We start from the raw sequence: 21,882 nt of genomic DNA on the forward strand, positions 1-21,882 counted from the left end.
TACGGTGTCAGCTGCTCAGGAGAAGTTCATTTTACTAATAGGGAAAGCAAGGATGACAAAACTGAAGAAAACTCCTATGGGAGCAGGGATAAGAGTCAGAGAGTACTGGGCTTCAAGTAGATCCTAAAGGTCATGTTATGGTTTTATTAATTTTAATTAAATTCTGTTCATTTGCAGTAGTTTTTGTGCAGTCACTTAATGCCTTGTTGAGCACAGCTTTCTACTAGCACAAGTCCATCCTGTGCTGAGGCCATAGCAGCAATTCCTATAATCGTAGAAAATAGATCAAGTCAGACCCTTCTGGTCTACCCTTTCCTGAAGGATTAGTTTCACCTATGTCAGTATTGACAGCTGATTGTCTCAAGAAATTACCAGTGATAGAAAACCCAGAAAACAAAGGAAGAAACTAAAGGTAAATTCGGCAGATATGCCACCTACATGGACCAACATAAACAGAGATTGTGTGTGCAGAGCTTAGGCAAGTATTGTAATCTTGGCCATGCAGGGATAGTTTTAAAACTGTCCAGGTCCTGTAGGTTTCCCTTCAGGGGATTCCTCTAAAATCACTTTCAGATGAATCAGTCTCCCTGTGCTTGCATGTGCACACAGAATCAAAAGGTTTGCCACAGTGCTTTTCGGGTGAAGAAAAATGAAGAGGGAAGCTCAATATTACATGCAAAGCTTTTTTGTTATAGCAATGTTAGGGCTCCTTAATTGAATGAAGTTTTTGAAAGAGCATATAATTTCTCTTCTTTCTTTGCTCTTTACTCCCCAAAGGGTACTACTGCTGCAGATTTGTGCAGGATGCACATTGTTCCTGGTCTGCATTTGATAGAAGACATGGCTAAAGCCAAGACTATGTGGACCTTGTCAGGACATCGGCTGACATTCAGTAACCAGGTAAGGGAACTCCTGAACTGAAGTCCAGGACTGCTGTTTTTGTGTAGGACTGACCAGAGTTTGGGCACATTGTTTCCTCAGTGTGCTTTCTTAGCAAGAAGACAGTTTTTCTCTGATCAGCATGCCTGTGATCACAACAGTTTCATTTCCACTTCTCACAGAGAATAATGAAGTTTTAAGAGAGAGAGATGTCACGGATTTCTTAGGTCATAATCTCCTTATCAGGGCAAAACTCTTCTTCTCTTGTTACTTATCCTACATCTCTATGTCTAGTTAAAAATAAATAGTCACTTCTCTGCTCCTTGGTTCTCACCATCCACATGAAATGTGTACACAGGGATGGTGTGAAACTGCTTGCATTTCTTTAGCCTGGAGAAGAAAAGTGGTTTCTGAGTTAAGGTGGATGTGACATCGTGGAGCACATCTGAGAGAGATGTTGGCTTCATCTGTGTTGCAACAGATTGCTTGGTCAGTTGTGGATCAAGCTGTCAGAGACAGAGACTGTCCTGATGTGTCCTGATGGTCCTGTGCCAAAAAAAAGTACACAAGTGGGAAGAAAAGGCTGTAAAGTTGTAATTGTGCTTGCTTAGCAAGAGACTGTATCAAAGTGGCTTCCAGTTGTTCCTGTTCTAGAGGATGCTTTTATCAGCTTGTTGTTCTGCAGAATGCTGCTGCCTCCCAGCAAGATCCTTTGTGGGATCCAAAGCAAGATGTTTTAAGGGTAGACAGGCAGATGTTTCTGCAAACAACCAGTTAGGCAGAGCCTGACTTCTAAGCCTGGGAAAGATGTTTCTGTGGTCTGCATATGCATTCTAGAGAAGAAAGCTTTTCCCTGCAGTGTTAGCAACTGCAGTATTCTGCAGCAAAGTCACCCTTTGGGCTGAATGCTCCTCCTTGGAGCTCACGTTCTTGGACATAGCTACATGCTGAGTATCTCCTCTTCCAGTTACCCTATTTGTTCCTTTTCTCCTTTTCAACTGACTCATGTTTTCCAGCATACACTCTTCTCTCTCCATCCTGCACATTTCCGGTATGCTTGCTCACAGCTGGCCAGGGGAGAGCTGGACATTTCCTCTTTGAGGATCCAGCTTTGGCCTTGAGGTCTGGGTTGTACTACATGCACCATGCCTGCACCGAAAGTACAAAGCACTATTTGGAGCTGGGGCATCTGAACAGGACTGATCAATGGTCTTTATATATTTCTTTCCTGTTTGTTTACTCAGAAGTCTTTTGATCTGGGAAGCCTTTGTTTCAGCCAGGCTTCCCAGAGGTGTCAACTGAAGTGCAGGGCAGGGAGGAGCAGTTCAGGAAGAGCACAGGAAGAGAACAGAAGAAGCTGTGAATGCCTGTACCTGAGTTATGGCTGCAGCATATGGGGCTCACTTTAAAGGTGCACCTCTCATGCACCTCTGTACACCCACCTTCAGTGCATGATTGTGTACAGTATGGAAGGACCAGATGCGCAACTTATAATTTAGAGAGTCTGACTGTTTGGGCTGTGTTATGGAATATGTTGTTGCATTAGGAGCTAATAAAAGCTTCCATCAGAGCTGTAGTTTCAGGACTGCCTCCAAATGCTGTGCTTTGGTGCCCAGGAGGCAGCATGCCTCTCTCCTTGTGCTTGGCAGCTCAGTGCAGCAGGTTGGTGACTGAGGCACCCTGCCATGTTCCACAACTGGGAACAAGCGTGCACACACACGAACCTAAATCTAGAGATGACTGTCCCAGATTAGGTCTTCTTTCCCTGATAAGGATTCAGAATGCTTCAGGATTGACATACTACCCACACTCACCCACAGGGGTGAGATATTTGTTCTGCACTGAGGGCATCCCTTATATTTCCTTTTTCCAGAGTAAACCCAATTATGTCTTCACCTCGCTAACCCAATGGTTATGTAGATCTGTTTTATCCCATGAATATATACATGAAAATAACCTTGCAATGTTACCCAGGCATACACCAAGTCATTTCGATACCAAGATGTGCCAGGGGAACTGTACAATGTTCTTCAGCCAGATTTCCCAGCAGCCAATGGTATTATACATGTCGTTGACACCCTGAGGAAAAAACGTAACGCTGACAACATTGGAAACCCACAGGTATGCAGACATTTCTACTTCTTCTGTTTTATAGTATGGTTGAATAAATACTTCAAAAAACATCAATTTCCACAGTTGAGATCCTTAAATCAGCAAGGTATTTTTAAAAGAAAAAGGCTGTTCATTTTGTTTTCAACTCCAGATAAACGTACCTTTAAAAGTAGCTAACAGCACCTCACAGGCCAGATCCAGTCCTTGCAGTGATGCTTTCACAGTGCTTGGATAAGTAGAGTTCTTATCTCATGAGCAAGGTCACTCCCTTCGTAGCAAATAAGCTCTTTTGCTGTGGTACCTTCCAGGAGAGCAATGGCATAAATACTGAGGAGTGTTTTTCATATAAAGTTGAAATTAAGCCTTGCTTTCTATGGGCTCTACTGCATTTTGAAATTATATTCAGAAACGTTAACTTTGCATTAAAAGTGTGTAAAATGTGGACAAATAATCACTACAGACCATTGCAGTTTGAAGTCATGTCTTGTGTTTAGGACACTGGGTGGGGATTTAGGAGTTATTGGTTCAGTCTCTGCTTCTGCTGAGCACGTTTTCCTGTTAACTGGGAAAAGTTTTTGCTGCAGTTCCTTCACTGCTATGTCTGAGCACTTTCGTATTGTTTCTATATGCAGAAAGAAGGCCCCATTACCTACTGGCTTGTTGCAAAAATAAATAAATAAATAAATAAATTTGCATAGAATGACATAAGTTCTTTGATTTGGTTGTTTGCACCACTGTCATTAATCTGTAAAAATAGTTTAATTGTGTAATATTACAGTTATATCTTGTGTTTAAAAAGCAGATAGAATATTGTGTTAAGCATTAGTAGTTCCTGAGCTGACGTGCCCTGAGGATGGCTGTCAGTGGCATTAGTTCTGGGTGTATATGTGGAGTTAAAAGTGCCCATTGCTAATGAACTAAGGATGCTCACAGTCTTGCCACCTGCATGAGGACGTCTTCCAAAAAGGAGTGTCTAAAATCCAGAGGGAATGTTGGGCTGAGCTCAGTGTCTGCGTGCCTCAGTGCCTGCAGAGGAGGGTTTGCAGCTGCTTACAACACTGCTGATGTATATGCTCAAATTGTGATGGCTGAAAAAAAAAACCTTTAAGAATATGGCACAATTTTTTTTTTTTGTCCCACAAATGGTGACCTTCATCTGCAGTCCAAGAAGAGCAGTAGGTGAGCACAGGGGGGATGCTGGGGAGCTGCATGGCACCAGGGTATGCCGGAAAGCTGCTTTGGGTCAGGGTGTGAACAGGGGACTGGTGGAAACCAGCACCATCCAAGTACATCCAGCATTATGGCACTAAGACAGAGGCAGCTTGCACTGGGAAGGCAAGACAGCAAAAGTGCTCCCTGAAGGCTTCTATTTCCAATGTGATGTCAGATATATGCATATGGATTGTATTTTCTCAGTACTGGGGCTTGTTTGCGGGTGGCAAAGTGAACTCTTGCCCTCAAATCAGAAGAGGTTTGAGATGACAGAGCAGATCCATGGTCTACCAGCCCAGTTCTGCACAACTGCAAGTTTCATCTGCAGTTGGGAGCAGGAAAACAAAAGAGTGCTCAAGTGCACAATAAACCTGGAAACTCCAGTTTGCTGCACATGAGAACAAGTTTGTGTCTAAGCTGCTGTAGGGTCAGTCCTTGCTCAGCCCACTGGCCAAAAAAAAAATGGTTTTGAATCCACTGAGGCTTTCTGTAGACTTGAAGCATGGCAATCCTTAAGTACCAGCTGGCAAAAGGCGTTCCAGTTTGTGCTCAGACTTTGCTGCAACCCTGGTCATTTTTCTCTCTCTTTGTATCTTCTTGCAGAAAACCATTGGGGAGATCCTTGCTTCCACGGAGATCTTCAGTCGATTTGAGACTATCCTGGAGGTAAGGCATGTTTTGTGTCTGCCCCAGGAAGGTGGCATTGCTGCTGTGCACTGCCTGCTGCTGTTTTTGTGGGAATTTTGGGTAACATTTAAAAGCAACTTAGTTACTTGGCTTTCTGGATGCTTTTGTCTCAGTCACTTCTTATTTGATTATTTTATATGTACACGTAATGGAAACAGCAGCAAGCATACAAGTGTCTTTCTTTACCCACCTCTTCTTCCCATCTTCAAAACATGATTAGTTCTTGACCACTGTGTCCATAACAGAATGAACGTTACATGCCTGCCCGTGTCAAGCTTGGCTGAGGCTGCCTGTTGGTTTGGAGTAGATGTCTGCATAAATAGTGTCCTCAGGTTATAAACCTTTGAAGCTGCTGCCCAGGCACCAGTGACTGCACTGCTCAGCCTGTTTTTATGGCATTTACATCTGCTAAATGACAAGCCTTGCCTCTTGTCCATACTAGCTTTTCAACCTCTACACCTGGTGGGCTGCTTAGAGTGTTCTCTCCCTTTCTAATAGATCTCCCTTGCTAACTCATGCTGCATCCACTGATGGAATCTTTTGTTGTTTTTGCAGAACTGCGGCCTGCCGGCAATACTGGATGGGCCAGGCCCCTTTACTGTGTTTGTACCCAGCAATGACGGTGTGGATAAATTAAGAGATGGGAGGCTCATTTATCTGTTCACAGAGGTGAGGGCTCATAGTCCTCTAACACATCCTGAAGTAGATGTGGTGCAGTGGGCTGTGCTGGCATAGCTTGTGCAAGGTGTCTGGTCACTGCTGCAGGTTGTCTTTCCTGCAGCTGGCTAACCCATGTCTCTCTTTCTGCAAGGCTTTGGGAGACAACTGAATGCTGGTGGAACCTGCGATGAGGTTTAGCCAGGTTGTTTAAGTCTGGTTTTAGGTTTTCTTCCCCCCCTTTGTGTAGGAGAACACAAAGGAATTCGTTTTCCAAGTGAAGTTGCTGCTATAGTACATTGGCATTGTCAGTCATTTGTTAAAAGAAAATGTAATTGCCTCTTCTCACTCCTGAGCATTGAAAGGCTGCCCAATTATTATGTTTTTTTCTTTCCTCAGGGCATAAATAAGCTCCAGGAACTTGTGAAACACCATATCTACGCTTCAGCAGCGGTAAGGCAGGCAGCACTAATCCTAGATAATTGGAGCCCTTTGGGCCAGCATGTAATCACCTGTGTTGTTTGGCACAAAGGTTGGAGTATTGATATAGAGGCAAAATATTTACCATGAAAGTAGTTGCTAAAAGGAACGGCTGGTGCACTTCCATCACAAAACTGCTCCTTTTCCCCTCTGCTTGGGCCCCATTGGTGGTTAGTGATGGAAAACTGGTGTGAGTGAGCCTATGCTGTGTGCTGGCACCACTTTGCTGTGTGGCAGGGTAAATAAAATTAATACAGTGCATTAACGGGACTTTTTCACTTATGCAATAAGCAAGATAAATATTTAAAATTATTCACTTACTCTAAAGGTTTTGTGTATACTCCAGCATCATTGTACAATATTCTTTCACATATCGACATTATGCCAGTCCTTTGCTGAGGAGGAATGTCAGTCCTTAGAATTTTCATAATTCCAACACAGAAAACAAGCATCACTTTGGCAAAACATGCAAGGCACAGTTTTTCTTGCAGTTGACAACAACATGGCAACAACTGAACTACTTATTTTAATAACTTAATGGACACAAAAATAGTGATTATCATAGTTCTTAGAATTTCTGTCAAATCCTTATGTTCAGGTTTCTCTGTGCAGTAACTGCAGTTTACATTTCCTCTGCCTTTAGAAATAAGCTTTTTTATTAGAACAGAATGAATTATCTACTGTGCTTCTGGCTAAGCTTTACTTGTTCATTCATGCTCTGTATTCCCTATATGAACAGGAGACACTATTAATAAAAACTCGATTTCAGATGTGCTGGACACAAGGAGTGGAAACCAAGGCCACTGCCACCGCTGTGGTTTTTGTATTGCAAATGATTCATACGAAGTCCTGGATTTCCCTTTGGGCTATTGTGCGTGTTTGAGATATTTCATTAAATGTAAATCGTAAAGTCTAAATCCCCTTTACAAGTATTTTTAGGTGGAGGATATTGTGAAAGAACTCTGCAAGCTATACTAAAATGGCTCTGCTTATTCATGATGCTGTCCCTGTATGGCGCTGTTTTTTATCCAGATAACTGTGGAGAAACTGATAGTGATGCCACACATCGTTACCATGGCTAACCAGATATTATCTATCAACATCAGTGCAGATGTAAGTATGGACCAAAACCCACTCAGGGAAGCCTCCTGTTCTCAGAAAAAGTCTGGATAAAGTTCTAAGTAGTGATTTTTCAGCCTATCTCCAGTTCCCCCTATACTTTAAAAATAGACTTAAATGGGGTCACTGAATTATTTTTCCTTCTTATCCAACTTGTGTGGTTGCATTTGATGTTGCATATTATTTCCTTCCTGCATTGGTGCTATGTAGTTAATACAGTCTAATTGGATAAAATGCAGATTAATTATTTGTGTTTCCACATCAGGGAAGAATTCTGATGGACGACTCAGAGATCCCCTTAAACCTGAGAAACATTGTGGCATCAAATGGTATTATTCATACCGTGGACGGCATCTTCATCCCTCCTTCAATAATTCCCATTTTCCCTCACAGATGTAATGAAGAACAACACAAAATTGTGACTGTAAGTCAACTTGGCCCATTCTCATCTTAGCCATTGCTGTAGAGCCCACAGTCACCTGGAGGAATGGAAGCAGAATGTGTAAATTACATCTGGGCAACGTCACTTTGCCCTGCTTTGTTGGCAATCGGCTGTTTTTGTTTAGTCTTTCTTTCCTTACACTCGTCCTACCTTTGCTTCAGAAAGATGTTTGCCTTTTCGTAATGCCTTGCATTCTCTTCTTCATACCAGAGTTACTAATTCAGCTGAGAATGCTTTGTTCCCATTACCATCACCATTGGCCTCCTTTTAGTGTGTATGGGGAACAGTCATTTGGTAGTGGAAGCTGCAAACAGTGTACATACAGAGTTTTGTATACCTTACTTTAGATACGTGTTCCCCAAATTGATGATTGGTATGTTACTACAGAAAGAGAATACAGCTCTAGGGAAACAGGTGTCTGATTCGGAGCAACATGCATTATCTGAGCTGACCAGAGAATCGATATCACCTTGAGGTTGCCACGTGGATGCCCAAAGTGTTTTACTGCATAGCTGTGTGTCTCATGGCTGATAGATTCACAGGTCTATCAGATAGACCGTATAGACAGAGTCTATCCTGAAGTCAGATGCAAACATCTCCTCGTAACTATAGAGCCATTTGATTTAAGCAATAAACTTACCCTGTTTCGGATTGTGGAAACTCCCTCCTAAGAATGCTTCTGACACAAGTGATGTTTTGGATATACAGTGGGAACAGTAGCTCTATGTCATTCTTGGCATGGGGGAGATTAAGTTTTCCACTCTTGTTTTCTTAACAGGGCTCTTGTGTGGACTGTGAGGCCATCAACAGCAGTGTTTGCCCACCTGGCAGCAGAGAAATGGTGATTATTTCTGGGTATTTCTATCATTTCTTCTTTGCGTGGTGACATACAAGCACACTGTGATAGATACTTGCAAACTCAAGGCATTTTCAAACAAATGCAGAGCAGGAAAGTCAGCTGGTAGAGGAGAACAGCACGCTTATTAGAGGATGCACGTCTACCATGCAGCTGTTCACTGCCATCCGACTGTCACCCAGGAACTGCCCTGGCTGTCTGTTATTCTGAAGTCTATTTGCTGAGTCAGTGTTTTGAGCTCTACTCTCAAGTGAGACAGTCTCTACTAAATTCAATTGCAGATGTGCAACTCTTTCCTGCTCACACACTGTGATCCCCCAAATTACCAGATCCCAAATTCCAGATCCCCCAAATTACCAGAACCAGACCTGACCACAGTGGTACACTCCAGTAATACTGCTGCTTGTGTTGTGGCCATGGAATCATAGCAAGCTTTATTCACTGCAGAGTGAGAAACAATTTATCCTTGGGCTGTGCTCACTGTTGATTCAGAATAAGCAGAATTAGCTGAAGGTGGAGGAAGGAGGAGCAGGCAGGGTGCTGGCGTTAAGGCTTATCCCATGCTGGGTTCTGCAGAACAGCAGTTTCCAGGAAATTCCTCTGTGAAGGCCAGGCCCGAGTCATTGCCTGTGGAAGTCAGAGAGGTGTTCACCACTGTTAATTGTCGGGTGTCTTCTGATGGGTCTGCATGTCAGGATTACTTGCTCATACTCTCAGCATGAATCACAGAATGGCTCGGGCTGGAAGGGACCACAGGGATCATCAAGTTCCAACCCCCCACCACAGGCAGGGCCACCACGCTCCAGATCTGGTACAAGGCCAGGTTGCCCAGTGTCCCATGAATGTTAGAAATGGAGCTCTGCAAAATCTCCAGCCACTTTTTTCTGCAGGCTGAGGCAGGTGCAGCAGAATCATGCCAGCCCCAATACCCGTGTGTAACTCCTTGTGTATTTAAGCAGATATTATTTGCAATTCATTCCCTTCCCCATCCCTCTGTCTCACCTCCATCCCTATAGCCGTCTCCTTCCCCTCCCTTTCTTTCCCATTCTCACTCCCTCTGTCATTCCCTCTTCCCCTCCCCCTCTTCCCCACTCTTTTCACATGTCTTTTGCCTCCTCTTTCCTCATTTCCCCAGCCTCTTTCTTACCCTCTATTTCTCCCCCACTTCCTTCCCTCTCTTTCTCCCTCATCCCCCTTCTCTCTCCCCACCCTTTCCCCCTGCTTGTGCTCCCTCCTTTATCACAGATACTATTGTTAGAACAAAAGAGCAGTGAGAGGAAGCCCTCACTCCCTCCTTTCACATTGGGCGTGCTGTACTGGGATTGTATTCACCTTGTCTCCTTTGTGAACTTCCTTAGCTCAGGGTCAAACGCAGTTCCTCTCTGCAGCAAGAAGAGCAGAGGGGAAGGTTACCAAGCAGATATAACCAGGCAGCACTGACTTGATTTGTTTCTACAGGAACTAACGCCATTCCCAAAAGAATGTGTCTACATCCATGATCCACAAGGACTGAATGTCCTGAAGAGGGGGTGTGCCCGGTACTGCAATCAGACCATCGTGGTGAGTGTGATGGAAGGCCATATCCATTTGAAAGGAGCTTAGCTTAGCTTTGCCTGATCCATGGAGAAGATGTCCAACTCCTTGAGTTGAGCGAGGGTGGGATGGGAGCCAAGGGAAGGCTGTCCCATGCAAAGGTCTGTCCCCAGGCCCAGCAGACGGGCTGGCTGCCCACCCTCCTTCAGTAGATGAGGAGCAAAACACAGCACTAGCCTACTATGAACATCAGAAAGCAGCTCAGTTCAGCTCGAGTACGTTAAATAAATATGACAAAGCACACCAGTTTCAACCAGCCGAGCCAGAGGGAGCCACGGGACAAACGATGCGGTGTTCTCCGAGTGCCCTGTTTTAACCATGTCTCCCAGAGGAAGTAGAGCACGGTGAAAGTGCCGTAAGCTGTGAAGTGATTGCATCCTGTTTACGAAGCACTGTCAGATGGGTCAGAAAAGTGGCTCTTGTAGAGTTTACAGACCTCACATTTGACTGCAGCTCTTGAACTGTCCCAGTGCCAAGTATACAGAATGATTTGCAGGTGTCTCATTAAACAGCGGACGGATGTTTGTCTTGTGATTCCTCTTTTGCTGGTCACTGTGACAAGGTTTGCAATTCAGGACTGCTACCTCCCTCCAAAAAAGTACTGAGTGATGATAAACAAGGAGCAAGTGGGACAATATTATTAGTGAAATAAAGAGAAATGTGGACATAAAAAAGTCATAAAAAATAGAACAAAACCAAACAAAAAGTAGTGGTTTATGTTGAAAAGAATTGGCTGCAATCAGAAAGAGAGGTGTCTTTGGAAAACATTTTCAGAATTAAAGCTAAATTTTATATTTGGACATGATGATCTTAAAGGTCTTTTTTGACCTAAATGATTGTATGGTTTTAAGTATGGGTGTTCTTAGAAATGCAGATAACAAGTGAAGCAGTCTATTTCAGTATAGCCCGTGATCACAGGAAGGAGGACCTGGATTTCAGAACTGTGAGAGCAGAACAGCTCCAGGCAATACATTCTATGTTGCTTGATGCTTTAAGGATTCTGCTTTTGTCTCAGAAACCTGGGTGCTGTGAAGGATTCTTTGGTCCAGACTGCACACCGTGCCCAGGGGGATATACCAACCCATGCTATGGCCGGGGAAATGTAAGTATGAAAGACCCTGCTGTGCTGCAGTGAGCAGTTGAGTCAGGGCAGTTAGAGAGAGTACTTTGCTTGTTTCTTTTGGAGTGGCAATGTAGGGTATTTTTTCTTTATGGTAACAATTGTTCTGGATAAGCATGATTCTGGATTTGTGCTCCAGGCCAAAGCCCAAAGCATTGGCCACGGAACATCCAAGGAGGATGGCATGTACTCATCAGTGGGCATTAGCTCCTCAGCTCTAATGTGAATCATGTTGTGGCTTTTGCAGACAGCACTAAGTGGGATTCTGTATTACTACCACCGCTCTTCAAAAGTCCTGTTTTTTACTGCAGCTGTCAGAAGTGCTTTTGATAAATATCAGTACCTTGGCTTTGCCTTCATTCGCTGAGTTTCCTTGTCTTTTGCATTTTGTGTCTTTCCAGTGCAGCGATGGCATAGATGGGAATGGCAACTGCCAGTGTTTTGAAGGTTTCAAAGGAATAGCCTGCCACATCTGTTCAAACCCAAACAAACATGGCGAGAACTGCGATGAAGGTTGGTAATTATGAGAGAGAGATTAGAGGAAAATGTAGGGCAAAGGCAAAGAGCGGGTTTGTGTGTCCAGGGTCCCCTTCATGCAGGACCAGCACTGTGAAAGAAATGATGGAAATGTCATTGCAAGTACCTCATCAAACAGCAGTAGAGAAAACATGGCTAATATGACAGTGGTAATACAGGTCTTGGAAACTGGACAAATGTAGGTGCACATATTTGGATGGATGTCTCTCACCTGGCACCCATCTGTTAAGAACTGGGGTGATCATTTGATGTCACAAGAGATTGTGAAGGAAAGATGGGAATCTACAAAATGCCACTGGTGTGGTGGCTTCAGGACCTTTGACAGTTACTGATCTTTCTCCATACCCTTGACAGATTGTGGCTGTGTCCATGGTGTGTGTGACAACAGGCCTGGCAGTGGGGGTGTGTGTCAGTCCTGGTCCTGCAAGGAAGGCTATACTGGGAAGTTCTGTGACAGGACCTCCAAGAATTGTGGCCCAAGTGGGCTGTCCCAGTACTGCCATCAGAATGCTGTCTGCAGCCTCAATGACACAGCAAGGTCAGTCTTTCTGGCACACGCATTTAGGTGGGCCTGTTGTCACTGTATAGACATACACTGGCTGTGAGGCTGCCAACCCTGCAGCTGTGCATGTATCTCTGTGTACCTGTTGCACAGAATTGCTCAAGTGATGCAGCCAACCTGCGACATTAGAGATCAGGCTCTTGCTTGCTTGCAAGGCTCAAACTGTCGTTTTGCTCCCTGCTGTCTTAAGAAGAGGTTGTACTATCTTTTGTGCTGACATTTTTAAGGTGTATCTGCATGGATGGATATGAAGGTGATGGGTTTTCCTGCCAGCCCATTGATCTGTGCAGCCAGCCAGAACGAGGAGGCTGTTCCCCGAATGTAAGTGGGGTTGGACTATCGAAGTGTGCAGAAAGAGCACTGAACAGTCAGAACAGGGACCCAGGACTCAGATTTGTTGGGCACTGGTCTTGTGCCTATCTTTCCTTATCTGTAAGGTGGGCGTAGTAACAGCTACCTCAAGACAGTCACTGTAAGGATGTCAGTCATTTGGTTGATGGCCAAATGAAACGGCCCAGGGAGGAGTTGGCTGGTTACCCACATGTTTTGGCAACCACAGAGATAAGCTGCACCGGTTTTTGTTTTGCATTCCCTTTCTCCTTGTGCTCTCTTAATATGTGTTCAGTCTGTAGCTTGGCTGTGAGTTCCAACTTGTATTTCTAGTAACCTCCAAAACTCCCTAATCATCCTTAGTAAAGAGCTGCGGTTCTGTGCAGAGTGCAGAATTGTGGTTCTGCACAATGGAAACAACCACCAAATGGTCAGATCTCATTGTGATTTCGATCCCTCAGTAAGAGGAATGCATAGAAGGAAATAGGATGGCTCTGGGTACACAGTAAATCTTTGCAGATAGAAAGCTGAAGCCATTGTTGCCTCCATGTCCATGCAGAAAACGGTGCTCCTCCTCTTCAGGGAATATTTTTTCTGTGATAGAAGAGCCTCATGGGATGGCAGGGAATGCCCCAGGAGCTCTGAGCCACCTTAAACACAAGTGTCCACCTTTCTGAAAACATGGAATGTTTCCAGGATCACTATGATGGTATCCTGTAGGCCATTTCTGGATCAGATGGTTCCAGCCCCCATCCCCAGTGCTGCAATCAGAGCTGATCATTCAGAAACTCTCCTCAGTCTGATGAAAGAGATTTGTCTCTGCATTTGCACAGCACTCCTTCCTCTCCTCTGCTGAGTGTAATGCTTTTCTCTCCCTTCTCCTGCAGGCCCTGTGCACCAGTACTGGCCCTGGCAATGCCACCTGCCAGTGCAACGTGGGCTGGACTGGAGATGGGAAGGCCTGTGTGGCTATAGACAACTGCATGCAGGAGAGCAGAGGGAACTGTCACATCCATGCCGACTGCATTTATATCGGCCCTGGTCAGGTATGGGCTATGCTAAGCAGACTGATGATGGATGTATGTTTCCTAAGCTGCTCTGTGGGATTGCTGAAGATAGAAACTGGGCTGGCCAGCAGCAAAACCTGCTTGATTGCTTCCAGAAACACCAGCTTCTGCTAGGCCCTCACAGGGTACTTGTGTGTGTGGGGGGGGGGGGGGGGGGGGCACTGGTATGTTTGAGGCTGCTGCACTACTCTGATACTTCTGTGCTGCTAAGGGAAGAGACTACAACTTCATAACAAGGCAGTGGTTGCTGTGCCCAACTTGTTCCCGGATCACAGCATTGTCTCTGGACAGTGCTAAGATGTACAGAAAATCACACATGACTGTTTGGATAGCCGGTGAAGGAAGCCAGGCTGAGACCTGGGGCATCTTGAGGTTTGAGGAAGTTGTGTGGGAGAGGTGGTTTCTCAGGGTGGTTGCTACTTTTCCCCACTGAGCAAAGGGAGCATTGGACTACAGGCTCAGAAAACGTGCCAGACCTTCAGCAGAGCACAGCTTCTGTGCTGTTCTCTGAAAATCTGGAAACAGGTGAAAACTGTTGTTCCCAGGTGTCCCTCTCACTGCCAAGCAGTGCAACAGATCAATGCACTTGAGTAACCATGCAGCATGCGTGCTGTAGTAGAGTATGATGCCTTGCTAAGGAACTATATCTGCATTTTCAGCTCTTGAGGAAGAAAACTTGGGAAAATCGATTAAGAATAGATTTTGCTGCCTAATAACTATTTTGGGTTGCAAATGAAGATGCTCTGATAGATCTGAAATATTTCTTTCCTGCAGAGTAAGTGTGTCTGTAAGAGAGGTTATGCTGGCGATGGCCACAACTGCGATGCAATCAACCCATGCCTCATGGACAACGGTGGCTGCCATGACCTGGTGAGTTGCTGAAGAGGCTAGCATGGCAGTGAAGGTTCCTCTGTTCCCTGTTACAGCTGTTTCCAGCCATGGCATCCAGAGTATTGCAGAAGTTGATGTTGCATCATACTACTGGCATGCCTCTGAGGTGTTATAAAGATTTGATCTCTGATCTACCTAGGGAGATCCTCCGATTTTTGTGAGTTCACACGACCCAAAGCAATCAACTAGGCCTTGCTGCATAAAGTATAAACTCAGTGGCATGTAAAGGCAGCAGGAGGAATATGTTTGTGTGTCCTCCTTTAGCCCAGGTGTGGGAGGCCAGTGTTTGATTCCTGGGTCAGTATAACGCTGCATAACCTGTGTTTGCTCTCCAATCTCTCCTTCTGTTGTGTTTTCAGGCCATTTGTGTACCCCTTGGAGGAGGGGAGAGGTCTTGTGCCTGCCCTGAAGGCTATGTTGGAGATGGCATGACATGCTATGGGGATGTTCTGAAAGTGAGTAAAGAAAAAATATCAGAGGTCTTTTTGAGGTCGGTGAGAAATGGCTTTCCCTCCCCTCTCCCTCTCCTTTTCTCTGTTACCTGAGCTGACTTCTCCCAGCACCAGACAGCACAGTTTATTTTTGCTCAAGACCACAGAGACACCAGTGGTACCAAGGCTGATGTGTTCAATAAATCATTGGCAGTACTTCCCAGGCTGTTTCACCCCTGTCTGTCCTGTGCAATACTCTCTATTGCTTGGAAAATTTTTCAGGTCAGAGTTAGCTAGACCAATTTTCTGCTATTAGAAGTATCAAAGTCCATTGTGGATTCAGTCCCCAACCCTGGTAAACAGCAGCAATTGCAGACAACTTGAAAATAACTTACTTATTTAGTAATATATATTTTTCAATGGGTAGAATACACATATTTTTAATGGCTAGGGTTTGGCTTTAGGAGCACCTATTCCTTCCCACGATACAAGGCGCAGTTAAGGTTGTGAGGTGAGAAAGGAATGCCAAAGTCACTACTGACGGATGGGCTCCTGTCCCCCATCCTGGGACTCCCAGTCCTGCAGCTCTGGTACTCGGTGTAGGTAACCCTTCTGTTGTTTCTCTTTGAAAGGAGCTGGCCGGGAGTTCCCACTTTGCAGGCTTCTATGGTTGGGTTAAGGTAAGAACGGCCATGGGATGCCCACGTGGGTAAGTTCTGTAGAAGTGAAGTCACTGTGAACACTGTTGTTATAGGAAGAGCAACTCCAGTCTTCCTTTTCATTGGAGAAAAACAAAACAACAGTGAAGGTGAAATTATTACCGTGTAGCATGTAGAAAACTTTGGATTTTATGATGGAGCAAGGCTGTGGAAACATGCAGTGATATATGGCGTCTCACTGAACCTTTGTTCGGCTGCGTGCACGGCTTTTGCTAGGGATATTTTCAGTCCCTCCTCTGAAAGTGATGCTCAGTGTTCAGAAAGAATTTATGGATTTGACTGAAGGGATTTGAAAAGTAATTGAAATGTGAAAGTAGAGCTTAAAGCTGCAGAATTCCCCTTGGCAAACAGGTGTCAGGTGTTTTGACTGAACTCCCATCTGATTGCCAACAGCACTCATACCACATGGCAGGAGGGCCTGCTCTGCAAACACTGTCTTTCTGCATGTCCATCCCCCAGGACTGCAAAAGCAGGGTGGCTGTGGGATATGTTTTATGGAACAGATGTGGCACAGGCATGTCTTATTTGTTCATCTTTGTGCTTTCGACAACAGAAATCTCTCTTCAGCATCCCAGCAGGAACCAATGTCACTGTCCTGGTGCCATCAGAGGAAGCTATCAAAAGCTTGAACAGCAGTGAGAAAGATTTCTGGCTGACCCCCTACATGCTGCCATTTCTAGTCAGGTACGAGGAGAGTCCTGCCTTTGCATTCCTATGCCTGACAACAGTAAGAAAATTGTATGTGCTCTGTAAAGAGTTATGGAGAGATAAACACAGAAACATGGTTAAATGTACAGCGGGCAAATAATATAGTAGGTATTTGGACTGTAACAGAGCTCAGGCAATTGGAAGTGGATTTATTTTTCGTGTATGTGCAGGGAGAGATTTTCCCTGTCATAAGGATGTGTAAGGCCAAGTAATTCCTTGTCATTCTCACCACATGCTTACCTACTTCGTATGAGAGATACGTGAATGTTAGGTGAGATGACCTGATCTCCATGTTTTATCTGCCTGCATTCCCTTCAGGGCCCACTTTCTTGAAGGTGTCTTCACTGATGAAAAGCTCAAAAAGTACGACAGGCCAGAATTACCCACCCTCAACCCACGGACCAGATGGCAGATAAACACTGAGAGCGGTGTAAGAGTTTCTTCTATAATGAGCATATGCCAGCATCAAATTAAACCTCTCAAGAACTGCTGTAACCAGTGGAGAACCTAGCTGGGTCACTGGTGGATTCCAACAGGGGAATCTTCTGAAAACTGCACCCAGATTAATTGTGCGCAGCCTTGAACAATGTGTGTCTGGTTTGCACGTGCCTGGTGATTTCTGATGCTTCTGCTTCTCTCTCTGATAATTTTGCAGGTATTCACCATTCAGAATGCAAGTCTTGTTGTCAGTAACATCCCTGCCAGCAATGGCATCATTCATATACTCAGCAAGGTATGTTGGTATATGTCACACTGGAAGTGCATTTGTAGCAAGTTGGTGTTGGCAACATCTGAGATGGAGGAATAATATATACATGGACAGTTAGAAAGAACAATAATGACAAAAATACACTTGATTGTCACAAGGTCCTGACAGATGTTTCCTGTATACTGCTGTTTTAAGTATATATCTCTGGGATAAGTGGGAAGGGAGTTCCTCTTCTCTTGGCTTATAGAAGAAGGGCTAAGACTTGCAGAATTGTGCAAAATGAGGCCACTTCTACTTGCTATTCTTGCAATCAGGGCAGAAATTATTTCCCTCAGACTCTCTTGTGCGAACTTGCTGATGAGCTTGTTTTTTTTTCTGCAGGTTTTGTTGCCACCTTTAGGAGATGTCCCACCCATTCCACCAGGGCTGCAGAAACAGCTCGATGCAGTTGCCTCATTCAGCACATTCAAGAAGCTGCTAGAGGTAAGCAGCTCTGTTGTGGTTGTCAGAACAGATGTTAGCAGGTGCCCAACTTACCCTTTGCAGGTGGGCCTAAACTTTGACCAACTGGTGAGTAAAGGAAGACCATCTGTTTCCCACCATCCCAAAGTGATCTTCTAGGGAAGATCTTTTCAGCAGCCACAGGACTGTATACTTACAGATAGGTCCCTATATCATCTTATTACAATGGAAGATGACCAATCTGCTGCAGGCAATCATATGATTGTAGGAGGCAAAGAAACCTAGAGAAAGAGGTAGGGTTGTTAATAATCAAGGAACTGTGCCTAGGTTAGCCCCGGGAGCAAGCAGTTAGACACACGTGACTGTACAGAAGTTGTATCCCCATTTTTCAAGCATTTCCTCTAGCGCTACTGCCTTTGTAATTGATTTCACATGCAGTCTGGCTTCAGTAAGTACAGGTGTAGCTGCTAATATCAATGTGTGGCCTTTTTTAGCAATACCAGCTCATTGGAAAAATCGAGTCCTCTGAAAAATACACAGTCTTTGTTCCTGGAAATAATTCCATCGAGGAGTACTGCCGTGCTGCCAATGTGACACAGTTGGTAAGCTCACTGCTTGCTTGCAGCCCCAACACGTACTGCGATATTTACAGGGTCATATGTATTATCAGATCATAAACTTGAGCTCAGAAAGATTTGAGTATGGAGAGGAGGAGAGTATCTGATGCCATAAGCTAGGAGAAATGTGGCAGAGAAAAATGAGGGGGTGGGTTTCCTGTGATGTTACAATGGGATGTGAAAAGTCTACTGGAACTCCAAATGCAAATTTATGACTAAATTTGCATATGATGGGTGGCAGAAGATATTCTGCATTCTGGCTGGCCGTGGTATGTATGTGCCAATTTAGAACCTTTTGAAAGGCTCCAAAAAACTTTTGTGGCTTCATCCAGTGAAAGAGCCATCAAGGTGTGATCAGTCCTTGTGTGATCAGTAGTTACTATGCTCTGTGGACTTAATTAGCTACTAGAGAATGCTTAGGATGCAAAGGATACCTTTGACTGAACTGTAATCTAGGAAGTCAAGAGTCCTATCATTTGATTTTTTATTTATTTCATTTTGTGGATTTAGGACAATGAGACAGTGCAGTTCCACATTGTACTGGGAGAGAAACTCTTGCCGGCAGATTTGAGAAGTGGAGTCCATAAGAACAGCATGTTAGGGCTCTCCTACTGGTTAATGTTTTATCAAAACAGCACCCAGGTAAGGAGGGAAGACTGTTCTGTCTCTGACGCACCCATATCTGTTTTGGACACTCTTATAGTTCCAGACTGTGTCTGTCTGTCAGTCATCAGGCAATCCATGCAAAAGAGTTCGAAGTTATCATCACAGCCCTTTCCTTCTCCTTTGCAGAAGTTTGTCAATAATATTCCTTTGGATGGAAAACTCTTTGAGACGAGGAATGGCATACTAATCGGGGTTTCACAGGTCCTCCAGATACAGAAGAATCGTTGCACTGCCAATACCACCACTATACAAAAGGTAATGATGATTTCCAGTTTGCTGGCAACAGTTCCCCTACAAAATGCATGGGAGTCATGACCAAAGTCCAGCCTCCATCTATCTTGTGGCTTTTGGCCATCTGAAGATTGTAGGGTCAGACTGAGGCAGACCTGCATGCAGGAACTTCAGGCTTGCAGAAAGCCCTACCTCAGCTGAGAGGATCAGGAGGGGGATAATGTATTATCTTTTCTGCTTTGTTTAGTGGTACAGTCTCATTGCCAGAGGGCAGAAATAAGACCTTGTGTGGAGCCTTTGACAGTAGCCAGGAGCTGGGGAACAGGCACTGTGATTTTTCTTCTTTCAGTGTTTTGAGTCATGGAGATCAAAGCATCTTTGTCCCGGCCAGCAGCCTGTACAGCACCATTTGTAGTCCACAAGTAGTGTCTTGGTGCTACACGGGTAGAGGGCACACGTGTGACTTGTCCTGTTCTCTGTGCCCTAGTCAAGGTGCGGCAAATGTGAGAAGGGGATCAAGTGTCCTCCAGGATCAGTTCTTGTGGTGAGTCTTTGTTTCATGTGGAGTCTCACAGACTGTTTGCTGATAGTGCATTGATGTCCTTTTATAACTCTACAGATGTCATCTTATTACCTGAAAAATTCTGTCCTTGAGTCCTTCGTTGCTTGTTAATAAGCAAAGCTTGCAAGAGAAAGCAGAAACCAAGGGAATTTTATGCAGGAAAAACACAAATGTGAACCGTGAGACTCCTTACAGGGGTGGCACTGAGCCTTTGCTTGAATTTTAGGACTGCTTCAAAGCAGCAGTGTGGAGAGTTTCCCCTGGTAGGGACAACAATCAGATTTCTTCTTTGATCTCTTCCTCTTTGGACATTATCACCAAGGATAGGTGTGTCAATAGCAGTTTCCTAGCCCAGACCATGGATGTGTTCATGGAGACTGGCTGGTTGTAGCTGCAGCTTGTTTGTGAGTGAGTGACACTGTCAGAGAGGAACACCATCACCATTTCATCTCTCTGCTGGCTGTGAATTGCCTAGCAGCCACGTCTGATTTTTTTTTAGGCTTCACTACTCTATGCCAAAAATTTGCCAACTACTTTTTCTCAGTATTCATGTTGACACGCATACCACAGATCTGTCAGGTAATGAGGCAGGCCGTGTGGGCAACCTCACGCCAGGCCCAGAGATGGCTCACTGCTCTCATCCCATGATATCCAGATTTTAGGGCTGTTTCTGGAGGGTAAAAAGCTTCATTCCTCTGTTAAACAGGAGCACTGCTGTGTGCATCAGAACGTATACAGTCTGTCTGAGTACTGCAGTGTCTGCTATCTGTATCTATGTTAATTATGTTGGCAGGAATTTCCAGGAAGCAAGAATCTCCCTCGCTGTGAACTGCGCTCTGGGGACACTGGTTGCCATTTCATCTGTGCAAAAGTTTCTCTGGTAAGAAAAACATTTGGTTTGGATTCACTGTGACAAAAGCGAGTAGGGCATTAGAAACACGGCTGTGGAGACACAGCCTGTGCTGAACCGACATCCTGGCTGAACGTGTGCCATTGCACAGCTGAGACCGGGCTCGTCTGGGCATTGCTCCTTGTCCTGGAGATAGAGGGCACCGGAGGAAAAAACTAACGGAAATGTCTGCGCAGTGAGGGATTGTGGTCTGCTGCTCTGGCATTGTTACCTTGGGTTTTGCTGTAGAGGAAGAGAAGGAGTTGAATGTTTATAGTCAGATTTCCTAAGGAAATGAGGCATGACTGGTGGTATTTCACTTGTGCATGTGTGCTTCTGAACAACTGATGACTAATTGGAGCCAAACCAAAGTGAGGTCTCACCATCACTGTGCCCTCACCAGTTCTGTAAAAACACAGCCTGGGAGAAAATTCCTAAAGAGGAAATGGTAAAAGAAAGGCTTGTGTGAATTTGACCCCTCTTGGCTGTTGAAACATCTCCCTGGGAAGTTTGGTGGGAATGGAAAACTGGGAAGGGACAGAGGCAGTTGGAAATACCATGCCCACAGGCTTCCCTTCAGTTATCCCAACCCCCTTTGGGCACTTCTGCCTCTCTTCCCTGAATTATGTTTCTCTTCACCTATATTATCCAACTAGGTCCCATCATGGTTGCCTCCCTCTGTGGGTGAATGCAGAGAGAAAGCAGTGAAATGAGGCTTCTGAACCAAAGCGCTCTCTGGCAGAGCCTCTCTCTGCTCAGTGGAGTATCACACTGATGGGACACAGGGGACGCAGGCAGGAGATAAGCTGGATGGGCATGGAGCAAAATGTTTGTGTCACCAAATGACCAGCACTGCTCAAGCAGCCGTACACATCCTTTACGTGAGGTCTGGGCAGCTGAGAGCCCTGTTCCAGGAGGGTGTCACTCTGACCTACCTACATACAGCTGCTCTTCTCACTTATTTGTCAGAACTGATGTCTGTTGCATAGTTAAAGGAGCAGAGTATCTTCCACAATAAAGCCATGAGCCTGGAGGACATGCTTTTGCTACTTCATCTGTGCTGCATCAGACAGCTCACCCCAACCTGCTTTTGTTGGTTCCCAGAAGTCTGTCTGCTGCCCCGGCTACTACGGACACATGTGTGAGATGTGCCCAGGAAAGCCAGGCCAGTGGTGCTCCGGGAATGGGGAATGCCTGGACGGCATCGAGGGCAGCGGAGAGTGCCAATGTCTGGAAGGTTTCCATGGCACTGCTTGTGAAATGTGTGAAGTGGGCCGGTATGGAGCTGACTGCAAATCAGGTGACAGCGATGGCTATTTTGCAGCTCGTGTTCTGTTCACAAGG

The 21,882-nt window shown here is 45.0% G+C and overlaps 1 protein-coding gene across 3 annotated transcripts in view; it reads left to right on the top strand.

Moving 5' to 3' along the window:
- The window catches only part of STAB1 (stabilin 1), a 52,326-nt gene that overhangs the window by 15,502 nt on the left and 14,942 nt on the right, over positions 1–21,882 (top strand). For all 3 annotated transcript variants that reach the window (XM_046900195.1, XM_046900194.1, XM_046900193.1), the window contains 27 exons: positions 778–900; positions 2,854–3,000; positions 4,807–4,869; positions 5,446–5,559; positions 5,947–6,000; positions 7,060–7,140; positions 7,412–7,570; positions 8,367–8,429; positions 9,903–10,004; positions 11,053–11,139; positions 11,559–11,670; positions 12,049–12,232; positions 12,484–12,577; positions 13,474–13,632; positions 14,428–14,523; positions 14,904–14,999; positions 15,608–15,655; positions 16,248–16,378; positions 16,721–16,832; positions 17,058–17,135; positions 17,493–17,594; positions 18,068–18,175; positions 18,701–18,832; positions 18,983–19,111; positions 19,575–19,631; positions 20,443–20,529; positions 21,643–21,838. In XM_046900195.1, coding sequence (XP_046756151.1) covers positions 778–900; positions 2,854–3,000; positions 4,807–4,869; positions 5,446–5,559; positions 5,947–6,000; positions 7,060–7,140; positions 7,412–7,570; positions 8,367–8,429; positions 9,903–10,004; positions 11,053–11,139; positions 11,559–11,670; positions 12,049–12,232; positions 12,484–12,577; positions 13,474–13,632; positions 14,428–14,523; positions 14,904–14,999; positions 15,608–15,655; positions 16,248–16,378; positions 16,721–16,832; positions 17,058–17,135; positions 17,493–17,594; positions 18,068–18,175; positions 18,701–18,832; positions 18,983–19,111; positions 19,575–19,631; positions 20,443–20,529; positions 21,643–21,838 — 2,914 coding nt within the window. The remainder of the gene's footprint in view (positions 1–777; positions 901–2,853; positions 3,001–4,806; positions 4,870–5,445; positions 5,560–5,946; positions 6,001–7,059; positions 7,141–7,411; positions 7,571–8,366; positions 8,430–9,902; positions 10,005–11,052; positions 11,140–11,558; positions 11,671–12,048; positions 12,233–12,483; positions 12,578–13,473; positions 13,633–14,427; positions 14,524–14,903; positions 15,000–15,607; positions 15,656–16,247; positions 16,379–16,720; positions 16,833–17,057; positions 17,136–17,492; positions 17,595–18,067; positions 18,176–18,700; positions 18,833–18,982; positions 19,112–19,574; positions 19,632–20,442; positions 20,530–21,642; positions 21,839–21,882) is intronic.

Source organism: Gallus gallus, chromosome 12 (genome assembly GCF_016699485.2).
Source record: "Gallus gallus isolate bGalGal1 chromosome 12, bGalGal1.mat.broiler.GRCg7b, whole genome shotgun sequence".
Classification (NCBI taxonomy): domain Eukaryota; kingdom Metazoa; phylum Chordata; class Aves; order Galliformes; family Phasianidae; genus Gallus; species Gallus gallus.